This window comes from Antrostomus carolinensis, unplaced genomic scaffold (genome assembly GCF_000700745.2).
Source record: "Antrostomus carolinensis isolate BGI_N321 unplaced genomic scaffold, ASM70074v2 scaffold13532, whole genome shotgun sequence".
Classification (NCBI taxonomy): domain Eukaryota; kingdom Metazoa; phylum Chordata; class Aves; order Caprimulgiformes; family Caprimulgidae; genus Antrostomus; species Antrostomus carolinensis.
Genome location: NW_010301671.1, coordinates 16,787 through 30,264, shown reverse-complemented (window position 1 = coordinate 30,264; position 13,478 = coordinate 16,787). Strand labels below are relative to the sequence as shown.

Sequence of the window (13,478 nt, the reverse complement as noted above, 5' to 3'; positions counted from 1 at the left end):
AGGTGTAAGAGAAGGAAGGGCAAACTTTAAAACAGCAGCCAGTATTAGGAAGGGCAGTAGGAGAGGTGAACAGGCACATTGGAACCATGGGAACATGTAAATTGACCACTGTCAAACCAGTGTAAATTTCTTGGTTTCTCATGGAAAACATTTTATCCACATATTTCCCTCCCAAACATACATCCAACACTGTCTTCAATATATGACTTTGTTGGTAGCTTTTAGAACAGGAATAGCATGTCTATTCCTGCCTCCCCATCGCTGTAAAAAGTTATCTAGATGATTTCAAACACTTTCTTCAGCTCTACTATAAGCTGCCAGTCAGACTTCTGCATTTCATCCCTGAACCAGTCCTTCAGAGCATCGATGGACTGACGGCTGATCTGTAACGCACAAGACAAGCCCATCAGAAACATGCACGTGCATATTAGTGAAGGCAGCTTTTCCTGTGTTGGAAGCAATCAAGCTGAAGAAAAGGCATCTGTCTGCACAGCAGGAAAGCTCCTTCCAATCCCCCTTGTGCTACTGCTCTGCTGCATGACCCATCCCATTCATTGCCTTCTTTTCTCCTCACATCCCTTACCTGATCTGTTCAGGCCGCAGAAGCACAGACCATCTCGTGCCTTGTGTGGAAAGGCAAGAACCACCTGTGACCTGAGAGGATCTTCCGCTTCCCCAGGGCCTGCAGCACCAATGCCACCTCCCAGTCCCTGCCACAGGCCCTGCATCTCCACCCAAAAAGCCCCTGTGGCTACTCAACCCCTATTTGTGGGTACAAGCCCACAGCCTGGGGCAGGGAGGGGAAAACTTACAACGTGGTAACTAAAGCAGTTTTGCACACAGCGAGCTGTAGCTTTGCCTCCAACAGCAGAAAACTGAGCAAGGGATCTGTGTTGGGTTTGTGTGGATCATCTCCTCATCCAAGCCCTGTGTTCCAGAATCAGTGACTAAAGCCCTGCTGTGTTGCTCAATTTCCAAACTAGGCAAACACAATGAGGCTGCAGTGCCGCGGGGACTGCGAAGCCGCTCTGGGCCCCCAGTAGGTACACCGGTTTGCACACAGCTCATTGAGCATTTTACCCTCTCAGGTGCAATAAGCTGCACGGGATTTTCAGCTGCGGTACATCATTCCTTCGGTCCTCCTGAGGGGCACTGTCAGCCTCAAAACAAGGCTACAGAGAAACTTGGCTGAACAATACCACACACAAAGCATTTCAAGCCTCTGATGGAGGTTCCCAGCACGTGTTTTCCAGGCTTGATGCAACATTTCCCCTTCACACAAGCTACGGCTATGGCACAAGCCCTCTCCAAGAGCACAGATCGCCTTTACCTTACTGACGAGGATATCCGTTGCTTCAAAGTGGCGTCCATACATTTTAGGCGATTCACCAGGAATAGGTTCTATTTTAACACACACTTCTTGGCCTTTTTTTGCAACCTCCACTGGTTTATGGTTGATTTCAATACTTGTAACTATTCCAATGTCCACAAACTGCAACACAATGAAGAAGCTGTAATGCGCATCCCGAAGACTTCTGTGCACACGCTCCTCTCCCAACTCTCGTATGAAGTACTGCACTATCGGAGCAGCCACCTCAGAACTGGCAAAGCAGTGCAGGCTGCACTGTAAGCACATCCCACCGAACAGGGCCCCAGCGCCAACCCATCCGTAGTGCCATCCATATCCACCTGGGATATCAATTTATTATCCCTTAAGATGTCAGGAGTTGACTTCCCCCCTTATTACCTACCCGAATGACAGTTTTGCTTGTTACTTTATATCGCAAAACAGAAATTGCAGCAGTGGAGCGAGGGAGGTTGACTGACAAATACCCTCCTGTCGTGCCTCCCCTGCCCTGCTACAGGGCTCAGCTCTGTCCCAGCAGGGAACAGCGAGATGGCTGCTCACCAGGAAAGAGACCTGACCCAGAACTCTGAGTCTCATCTCCTGCCACAGCTCCGTACACTGGGGAAAGGCGTGCAAGCGTTTCCTGGTGCATCGGCCCAGGAACTGGCAGGTATATCCAACACCCGCTGGGAAGAGGCACTTACTTACATTTTTGCTAGGTACACACATGGGAGTCCCCTGCTTCACCTGGCCGGCCTCCACAACTACACCCATCACTATTGGGTCACGGGAGTTGAAAATGAACTGAGGGAGTATTTTCATCTTGCAAGGAAATACTGCTATATGCCTGGGAGATGACAAAGAAAAGGCATTTTGAAGTAGATACCGGAACAGTGCACACAACACTTAACAGTTCTGCCTTCTCCCACACTTCCTGGGCCTTTATTCTAGGAGTGTCACTTGGGGAGAAATCAAGCAGGAAAAAATTCTCTTCCAATCTTGCTAATTCTAGCCAACAGTTGATCTTCAAGAACTATAGGGAACAATAATCAAGCACAGCTGGCATGAATTTTATTTTGACTGGCTTGGGCACTCAACTAAGACCAAGACCAAAGGAATAGTAATTTTACAGTATAATTATTGTCTCAGAACAGCATAGGAATAGAAATATTATTGCCTCTATTGCCTCAACCTGTCACAGGGACTCCAAAATTTAAATATTTTTGTTTGTTAGGTGAACAAATATGTTTAAGCCCCAAGGCATACAAACCGAAATGGAGATCAATGGGAACTGAAATACATTTTCATTTATTTTGCCTCTCCTTACTTTACTGAGGATCACCCAATGACACAGATTCCAAAAATTCATTTTGGGTCCCTATAAATTCTTTAATTATTGCATATTCGTGTTACTGCAGTCAGAATTAAGCCCTGTACACTGGAACTGCATAAATATGAAACAACAGAATCCAAATCCCTTTAGTTTTGTTTTCTTAACTCTGCGAGACTCACCCACCTGTCAAACTAGGAACAGAAGCCAAGTATACAGAGCAAACCTTAATAAGAACACTCCATCTTACATGATAGTTTTATCTAAATCTTACATCTGCTTCCCAGCTCTCACTCTACTAAACCTAATCCCAGATGTAAACAATTAAGCTGGAGTACTGAATTCCTGAAAACTATCAATTTATTGTCTATCCTCTTCCTCCTCACCTTCCTTCCCATCAGAACTACACGCTAAATAACAACATGGAAACAAGAAGTTAAATGCAATTTCATCTTGTCCTGGTTTTTACGGCTGTGTCTTGTTTGGCTGCCCGCTACGTTTAACTGTCACACATTTATAATAAAATAATTGAGGCACTGTTATTTGGGAAGCATCCAGAATACGATTGCTTTTACTTACTTGAATTCCTCTTGTTTCTGCCTTTTGTAGTCTTGTCTGTATTTTGTGAAGGCATCAAATAAGTGATAAATTATTTCAGCACTAAAAATTCGAACTCCTAAACTATCAGCCATTTCCTGTGCGTCACGCTCAATCCTGACATCAAACGCTAGAATGACTGCGTATCTGTAAGTAAAAAAGAAGTCAAACAGTTTTACTAGTGAGACTGTGGAACCAGAGCAAAGGAAGGGGCCTTCCTGAAACACCCCTGTGCATTTATCAACATACTAAAGCAAAGCAGTGACTTACTGTGGGTCATGCTCCAACATTACCGATGCCTTCATAACGTCTTTTTTATGGACAGGACCTATGTTAATTCCCGAATACTGTTGAAAGAGAAAGCCACATAAATCAGTCACTCATCCTTCAGAGTTGAAAGGAAACAGTTGCCAACTAAAACGTAAAACCAACAACACCAGACAGAGCACAGAAGTACTTACTGGCACTTCTGATGTTTTAAGAAATTCAAGTAATGCTTCTAAAGAGCCTAAAGTAGAAGCCTGGACATAAACACCTTTCTCTTCTAATTTGATTGCATTCAGTGTTTGCTTCAGTTCATGTATTAGTTCATCCTTCAGAAAAAAAAAAAAGAGAGAAAAAGGCAAGTTTTAGTTCTATTGCTATTTATGCCTCAGGCTACAAAGTCTTTCTGGCCCTGAGCTGCTGACAGCATGTGACAGCCGTACTGACAGGTACCAACTTACAGACGAGGAGTGCGGGTCATCCCCAGCCCTGTGATACGCTGCTGCTTGTTTCTGGCATCAGGAGAGTCTGAACTGAACTAGACTGGAGGACTTTGCAAGCAGGTGATCGTGTAACACAAAGCAGATGCTCATCTTGGGAGTTAGTAACGTCTCTCTGCAGACTACACATGGCTCTCCCCAGCACCGTGAAGTTTCTACTGGCAAGACTGAGTGAACACACACCCCACAGGGTGTGGCAGTGTCTCTGGTTGCCCAACTAACTGAGGATCAACAGTACAAGCAGACACTCCTAAAACCCTGAGCTGGAAAGGGTTCTGAACACTCCTGAGGCCTAGGTACAAAACAGAGGATGCAAGAGCAGCAAGGCCATTTTGCTGCTTTCAGAGAAGTTAGAAAAACCTGTTTCTTAAGAGCCCATGCCTTTTAAACCCAAACACTCAGTCTGTTCCTTGGCCAGATGAACAGGCGATGCCATTTACTTAAAGCTCTCCTGCTAGTACACTTGACATACAGACTCGTACGTACTCACAAGCAAGGTCTGTATTTGAAGGACCTGAAAGATTAACCCCCCTTTATGGGCAAAGATAAGTAGACAGAAGATTAAAGTAAAACTGTGGTTAAAAGTAACCTATCAACATGTGAGTTTCCTTTTTAAACTAACTGCCTGACTATGGAGAACAGGAGCATCTCATCTCAATTTTGGTTTTAAGATAGCTGCGTCCTTTCCTCTGCCATTTTTGAAGTGCAAGAAAATTACTACAAAAGTCTTAAGTCAGCTTTGTAATTCTGATAGTTTGAAGAACTCCAGTAGCAGATATTTGCCTAATATAATTTAATTGAAATATATATGCAGAAATTACTACAAATATCAAATCAATTATTAACAGATAGTCAAACTATGCTATGATAATTGTTTTCAAACTTTATTCTACCAGCAGAGAAACCCCAGCAAAGTATCAGGGAAAAAAGCTAAGGGTCAAGACACTAAAAATACCACCACACGACAGACACACAGACAATATAATTTAATTGAAATATATATGCAGAAATTACTACAAATATCAAATCAATTATTAACAGATAGTCAAACTATGCTATGATAATTGTTTTCGAACTTTATTCTACCAGCAGAGGTTTCTGGTAGCAAAGTATCAGGGAAAAAAGCTAAGGGTCAAGACACTAAAAATACCACCACACGAATGCTTCACACAGACACAAGGCTCCGGAACGTTACTAGAACAGCTTTTAAAATGCAACGAAAAAAAGCAAGTTACGTGCATGCTGAGCTCGCACCATGTCAATGAGCTTCATCACCAGAGAACTCAGTTACCTGCAGTTTCTTATTTCAACAAGAGTCACCTCACCTTGAGGACTGGGATTTCATCCTCTTTATAAGCTACAAGAAGTGGCAAACCAGCCAGTGTTTTTTCCAAATCTTTCCCGAGAATCTTCACACCTTGAGCAGCAACGACCTCTTTGTGCTTTTCATACTGGTTCTGAAAAAGAGAATACAGCAGCAAAGAGTTCAAGTAGATGCTACACATCAACAACAAGCAGTGCTGAGCAGGTGGCCATCAGCAAGCACAGCAGAGAGCATGACAGCAGCTCCCATCTGCCCATCGGTGATTTTCTCTGCTTCACATTCCTGGCACACCTATTTCAGTCTGCATGCTCCTCTCCCATCAGATACCTTCCCACCCCCTGCTGCAAGGGGTAGGGAGAACCATCTAAAAACAGAGAAGGAGGCCAAAAAGAAATACACACTGGAAAAGAGCAAGCAGTGGTAGGCAGCTGCTCACTAAAAAACCCCACAAATTCAGCCTCTTCGGGAAGTAACAGGAAGATGCAACAGCTCAACTAAAGCACTAAAGCTTGGCTGATACAGCCCAGACCTCTGTGCAGGAAGAGCTGTCTCACCCTCCCACTGGAGACCTCCTCAGTGGAGGAGCTTCCTTCCTCAGTAAACACTTTGTTCCTGCAAGCCTCTATTCTTTAGCTCTCCACCCCAAAATTTGGGTCTTGTTTCGAGGATGACAATTCCACATGGACAGGCTGAACTGAAATGTATCTTCATTGCCTGCTTCAAAAAAACCCCAAACAACTCCCCTAGATCCATTTCCCCATCTGAAGGTTCCCAAATCCAGTGTTGTCCATCTTGGTGCTGGTACCCTACACTCCATCTCCCACTAAAGTGCAGAAACTCATCTGAAGATCTTGTTGATGGAATCTGTTACACTGCTATTCATTCCCACAAAACTTCAGTCTCTCCACACCAGTTTATCTTCTGCTTTAAATAAAGGGAAGCAAATAGACAAAAATGCTTTCAGTTCACTCCTCATGGTAGCGGAATATACCGAACAGCTCCCAACAAAACAAGCCCTAAGCGTAAGCACTAATTTTCCTTCTGCCACTCTCTAGCCATTATCAAGTTATTCCTGTAAAGCTGCACTCCAGAGCGGGAAGTCTGGCTCAGATTCTCCAAGGCTGATTCTGTCCTACCCCACAGCTCTGTTAGACTGCCATACACTCAAGTGGAAAGAATGGCTCTTGTCTTCCTATTTAAAGCAGGCCAAGAAGCCCTTGCTCAGATCCCACCTCAGCAGCAGTACTGCAGCCTCCAGAACCAATGAGGCCACAACGGTCTCACAACAGAGGATCACCATGGCAGAGAGAGAGAGAGAGAGAGAGAGAGACAGACAGACCACCGCCCAGTGTCAGCCCAGGCCCAGCAATGATTAGTGCGACTTTACAAGAGTATCTAAGTTTGCAGAGAGGAACTGGATGAAACACTAAGGACTGCAGTGGCCTGCAGGGACACAGTTCTCCAGTGAAATGAGGCACACCACAACTGTTACAGCCTCAGATTAGGACCCTGACACTAGTTTTCCACCTCTAAACTAAACTTTTACGGTCTGTCCTATTACTTTTCTCTGCCTTCTGCAAAACCTGTGCAGACACATTCCTTCCCTTCTAAACAGCAAAATCAGAGCAGCTCTTTTCATCATCTTTGAACTGTATTAATAGCGATGTGCGTATTAATGTATTTACAGCCTTTAGTTCCGGTGGCTCTCCTCCTCCTTCCATGGAAAGCAATACAGGTAGGATCTCAAATTCAGTGTCTCTCCCTAGTCTGTTAAGACTAAGGCAGCAAAACCCCCAACAACTCTTAAAATGACAAAAGGCTGTAGATTCTGCAGAGGTCCTTGTCACCACCATCCACCAGCTACTCCCAGAAACTCACTTTCATTTTTCTCAAGTTTATATGATTTTTGTTATTAAAAAAACACGTTTACTAATACTAGCTACTCTAACTCAGAAGCTACTGTACTAGTACCCTCCAATTTCCATTTAAGAGAGGTACCTCCCTCTCACTGTAGCCACATGCTTGCATCCCTTATTAAAGCACACACCTCAATCCTCACTGCAGGGCAACTCCTCGATCCTTTTCTTTGCCGCTGTTACAACAGACGCACCAACAGTGTGCATAAGTACACTCACCAACACACTAGAGGTGCACCATCTTCCCCTCTAAGTCATCCTTAGATACTGCTACTGTAACTGCACTCCCCTACATTCTCATTTTTTATAAAACTTGAGAGGTTTGGGGTTTTTTCTGGTTCTAAGTCTTCTCTAAATGTCAATACACTAACCAGTTTCCATACCTTAACTCGTAGCTCCTTCATAGGAGGAGGTAGCAAAAGACCTCTGATCTGAGTTACTATAGGACCTTCTACCCCAGGAACAATAATGGTGTCTCCTTCTTTCAGACGTCCATTAATCAAAATAACATCTATGGTAGTGCCCATGCCTGGCAGTGCTTTAACCTGAATGAAAGGGCAAAAAAAAGTTACTCCCTACTTAAGCACTTCAAACACACTTTTTTTTTTTTACCAGGAAGAAGGGGGCAGGGAAGGGAGAATTTTTTAGATTAATTTCAAAAAGCAGCTGCTGAATTACCTCCATGACTTGAGCTCTCAGCTCCTGACACTCAGCTAGCCTCTTGGTCAGCATAGTTTGCGTTAGCTCAACCAGAAGAGCTATCAGACTTCCCATGCCATCTCCTGTATGAGCAGAGGTCGGTACAAGAGAAACAAAAGTGCGGGGATCCTTATTCTCATAAAACAAGGCAGCATTCAAGCCCTGGAATCAGGATTAATAGTTACATAGGGAAAAACATATATATGTATCAGTATTATCAGTAGTATTCAACCCCAGTCAATTACTATTGCATTTTTTAAATTCCAGTTTAAAAAACCAATGTTGTTACTGACAGTGAGCTATAGAATACGAAGCCTCAACCCACACTTGGAAGCAGACTGAGATAATGCTACAAAGCTAATTGCCACATCTAGCTTCTAGACAGCATTGCACATGACCAAGTTCCCAGAACTGATGCGATTCATGGCCTGCCAGAGTCCAAGGGAACAAGAGACAGATGGGATTCTCTCGGGCAATTCCCAAAGAGAGGAAGAATGGGGACAGAAAACTTAATCTGCTATTCACGACTCCATTGACCACACACAACAATCAGCTGCTGCTTTTCCCCGAGCCAGCACTCCATGGATGAAGCAGTTAAGAGAGATAATTTAATAACAACAAAGTTTGGCTTATAAGAAGTAAACACCAATGTGTCACAAGAGATGTAACAGCTTTCTTGATATTCCAAGGAAAAACAAAAAGAAAAAGCCACACACGCAAACCACACCACTCACCCACCATCTTCACTGTCCCTTTTGTTAACCAAAGAACCTGGAATACTCCAGCCTACCTGTTTTGCAAATTCCACTATGATAGCTTTTGCACGTTCTTCAAATTCATCCTTTGTATTCTTCTTCTGTTTCTTTAAGGTGACAGCTACATCTGTATCTGGACTTTTTTTCCAGTCATATAACCTATCAATCTTGAAAACACAGCAATATGTCATCTTACACAGCTTACTAAAGGGCATCTTCATGCTTACGCCACATCATCTGCGAGAAACTTTACCAGCCAATATAGCTAACTATCCATTTCCTCCAGTAATGAAATGAAATCTTTTTATTTGCTTTAGCTGCTATATTTCTCTCTGCTTATGTATTTACCCCATGTTGGACAGTATTTCATGATGGCAATACTACTTCAGGTTTTAAAAATTCAATCTACAATAATCTAGGTTAATATGGGAAAGTTTATATATATTAATTACATCGAGTTTAAGGTAAAACATTCAGAAGGAACAGATCCATACATAGCTTCAAACACACAAAAGAAAACAAAGTGTATTTTTTCTGAAAAAGATTGTACTAGTTTTACAATGAACTTTCAAATCTTACTGCTGAATTTGGACCCTTTCCTGTGTTGCTACAGAAAAGGGATCACAGGGCGGGTTATTTGAGAGACGAGTGCGTACTTCAGAAATACTTCCCTAAGTCATTTTTCAAAGCAGGATGGACTTAGTCCAAGAAACTATTACACTTGCTGTACAAATCAAACCTATGTCTTCAGAAAATGAATTATAACTTGGTCAAATGATAGAACTATAACTTGAAATGCAAGAACTTTTGGCTCTCTAGTCTCAGGCTCTCTATGAGATAACAGCCTCATCGTTCCAACAACCTTCAATCTTAACACTCATTTAATTTTTTCAAGTGTACTGTAATTTTTACACCACACACAAATACCCTTCTGTAAGTTCTCTATCAGCATGTCAGATAGCATCCAAAGTCATTGGACATGAGTAATTTCCTTATTATAACCCATATAAGTAATCACAAACAGCCAGTGTAATTTCTCATGCATAGGATTTCTAAAAACAAGGCTGAAAATAACTGGCTTTATCACCCAATACTGCAGAGCCTGAAACACATCCCACCAATGACCAACATATTACTGTTCCATGAGCTTAAAAGCCAGCTCGTCTTCAAGTCAACCAAGTATCAGTAGCTGAAGTAAAGTGGGACTTCTCAACATGAAGCTTGTCTTTCAGTTTTATCAGATAACACACACAAATCCATATAAATCAGTGCAGAGAAAAAACTCACAACTAAAGTACAACTTCCAGAAGTATAAACCATATACTGAAGTTACATAAGGTAAAGAACTTATCAGGAAAGACTCTGAGAAGAACTGATAGATTGTTCTGCCAGGCTCCTGTAAAGCCACTGGGGTATCAAGGACATGAAAAATGCAACAGAGAGGAACTAAGAACCCCTGCTTGAGACTTTACACAAACAATTCAAGGTCATGGAAGAAAACAGAAAGTTGTCAGATGCCCAATACACCACCAGAGTATAAGAACACACTATTAGAGTAAAAAGCCATCTTACCTTATTGAGAGCGACTATAAAGGGGCATTTCTTAGATTTCAAAAGATTTATTGATTCAATTGTCTGTGGCTCCAAACCATGCATGATGTCAACTACAAGTATAGCAATATCACAAAGTGAGCTTCCTCTATTTCTTAGATTGCTGTGGCATTAAAAGAGGAAAAAAAATATCAGCCATGTAATAACATAACTTTAACAAAAGCACCAAATACAATGTCAGACTTGAGTTGGCCAAAAAAAAAAGCTAAAGCTGATCAATTTTTCCCTCAGAAATGTAAACTATATAAAAAATACACAACCCACACTGTGTAAATTCCATTTAACAGAATATATTAGAGTATGCATAAGCAAAAATAAGAAACTCTTATTCTCTCCCAAGAGTTTTCCTATTACTATAGTTTTAGAAATTACACTCTGATTTTTTCTCAGTGAGAATCGAGATTACAGTGAAACACGAGTGCAAAATCTGAACAAAACAGATTATTATACAATACTACATAAACACTAAGATTATGAGATTATCTTTGGTGCCAAACAAAAGCTGGCTAGAAGATGAAGAGCTGTAAGTGGTATGATGGCAAGGAACTGATGAGAACCCTACCAAGACCTGGCATTTCAATGCTTGCAGAGGTTTATATTTAAGAATGTCACGTCAGAGTCTTAATCTTTCTGTCTGGCGAATTCACCCAAGCACTACCTCAGTGAGTACAGTTATACATACCATGTTTTAAACTTAAAAGCTGATTTAGTGGCTTTCCTGCAGGCCACTGGTGTTCCTAAACAGCACCCCATCTCTGCTAAGACCCAGCTGACCTGTGCAATTGGTAACTTGCTGTCTTAGGAGCTCAGTTACCTGAACTGGGACACTATGAACTAGAGGCTAGGACAGAAGTTTTATTTTTTCATAGCAGAATACTTGGGCCACCTGAAATCCTCACCTTTTCTTCTCCAGTTAGCTTCCTGCTTCCAACTTTCCTCTTACACTAACTACTGAGAGAAAAAGTTATTTACATGCTTTTTCAGACATTCATAGCTCAATTGGCATGAAGACAAAATTAATTAGATATAAAAGGCCAGCATTTAACCAGATATAAAGGCACCTGCAAAGTAAGCAAATCCACTTACTCCTCTAGTTCAGGGGGGTTTTGTGGTTGGTTTTGTTGTTGTTGGTTGGTTTTGGTTTTTAAGTGAGAAGAAACACAAAGGATTAGACAAAGACCTAGCACGTTGTTAAAAACATATCCAGATGCTCTAGCCATCACTTCTAGGAAGTACTACATCATGAGAAAATATTACCTGAAAGACTCATGTCCTGGAGTGTCGATTATCAGCATGCCTGGAATTTTTATGTTCTCTCTGTCAAACTAACATTTCAAAATATTAGCTATCTTGTAAAGATTACACAGGAAGAGAAAAAAAAAAAAAAGAAAACAAACTAAGAGCTGGCAGCATTACTGACAGCCTTCACTTCAAAAACTCGGATACATATTTTAAGAAAGGGGTGGCCATAAGCTCAGATAAAATTTGTAAGACAAGGCAGCCTACAGAAGTAAAAAAATAGTTCAGGCTAGTGAGATTTATCATCTTGAACATTTCCTCCTCTGCACTGACTTTGCATTTTTACAAATTAGTAAAATCGTGGAAAAAGTCATCACTACCAAGGTTTTCCAGTCAGCTGCTGCCACAAGCAAAGCAGGATATAATATCCAGAACAAACAATACAGAACAGTTACTATTTCTGTAACACAAAATTCACCACCCAGGAATTGGCCTGATTTCAGCACACACAGTAAGAAGTGAAGTTTTAAATAGAAAATATACTCACTAAGTTTCAAAAGTCTCAATTTACAATCAAAACATTGACAAATAAGCAGTCTGTGTACACATGGGTACTGCCCAGAACAGGGGAAGCAGTATTTGTGTGTTTTTCTGAAGAAGTGGCAATGCATTGATTGAAACCAAATGTATTGACTAAAATGAAAAGTGAGACAGTCTCCCCTCTGAGGAAAGGGGTGAGGGGGGGGACAGGAATTAAAACACACTCAATCTCAGTATTAGAAATGGGGGGGAAATACATCTGCCCACGTCAGGATATCTCACAAGGCCTTAGCTAGTTTACATTTCTTATTTTTTTGAAAAACAGTCTTTGAAGTGCTATAACTTACATTTTTCACCATCTTAGTTTGCTCATTAATAGCTTCAAGGGGAACATTAGTTGCACCAATCTGCTGAGTGATACCACCAGCTTCACTGTCCTGTACGTGAGTGTGGCGGAGCTAAAGACAAAAAAAGACCAGAAATACTTACATGTAAGAGACTAAAGTGATCTCCGAGTACACTTTATTTTTTAATATTTTCAACCAAAAAGCTACATGCATAAACAACATGCACAGGCAGCGTCTTCACATTCCACATCTTACCTTATCTAAAATTTTGGTCTTGCCTGTATCTACATGCCCCAGGACACAGATAACCGGTGCTCTCAGCTTTTCAGTGTTCATATTTTTGCTGTTTTCAGCTCGTCGTTTCTATGTAAAAGACACATAAAAATTGGTACGTAAAAACCAAAACCCTCAGCTCACCTCTTGACTTGTTCACATACATAAAACAGAGTTAACTATGGGACTTAAATTTTCAAGGCAAATCAAGGTCTGGCATGCCTCTTTTGGCAAATAAAAAATTTACTACAGTTAAGGGATTTTTTGTTTGGTTTTGGCTACAGTCTAGCAGGTTAAGTTATTATATCCACTAACATGTGCTTTGTTGATGGTGCATTCTGAAGAAGCATCTTGGGTAAGGAAACCAAGGACATTAGCAGCCACAAAAATGTTGAACAGTTTAGAAAGACATCTTTTAAAACTCTGAAATATTTATGTTAGAATAAGAATAATAGCCTCTTTCTCTAGAAGGGGAAGAGAGGGAGGCAAACAAGACTGAAGTGTGCATTCTTTGTGATCAAGTTGTCTAAAATCAAATACTTCAGCTTCAGGCAAAAACAGGTCTTTTTTCTTAATTAACTCAATTTCTGGACCAGCCTAAATATTAGTCATGACACATCCATCATTTCGACAAATACATCTAAAAGGCCTTTCAACGAACTAAAGATTAAGTTGTTTCTTAGACAACACAAAGAGACCAGACCTTCAGATGAGGCTGTATCTCAATACCTCAAT

The 13,478-nt window shown here is 41.3% G+C and overlaps 1 protein-coding gene across 1 annotated transcript in view; it reads right to left on the bottom strand.

Moving 5' to 3' along the window:
- The window catches only part of EIF5B (eukaryotic translation initiation factor 5B), a 22,303-nt gene continuing 8,825 nt past the window's right edge, over positions 1 to 13,478 (bottom strand). The window contains 15 exon segments of the mRNA XM_029083919.1: positions 1 to 383; positions 1,331 to 1,492; positions 2,057 to 2,195; positions 3,258 to 3,422; positions 3,546 to 3,622; positions 3,737 to 3,868; positions 5,365 to 5,496; positions 7,663 to 7,824; positions 7,958 to 8,140; positions 8,769 to 8,900; positions 10,306 to 10,447; positions 11,602 to 11,669; positions 12,471 to 12,581; positions 12,726 to 12,833; positions 13,447 to 13,478. The exon segment at positions 13,447 to 13,478 is cut by the window's right edge and continues 282 nt beyond it. Of these exon segments, the coding sequence (XP_028939752.1) occupies positions 276 to 383; positions 1,331 to 1,492; positions 2,057 to 2,195; positions 3,258 to 3,422; positions 3,546 to 3,622; positions 3,737 to 3,868; positions 5,365 to 5,496; positions 7,663 to 7,824; positions 7,958 to 8,140; positions 8,769 to 8,900; positions 10,306 to 10,447; positions 11,602 to 11,669; positions 12,471 to 12,581; positions 12,726 to 12,833; positions 13,447 to 13,478 (1,853 nt within the window). The 3' untranslated portion in view covers positions 1 to 275.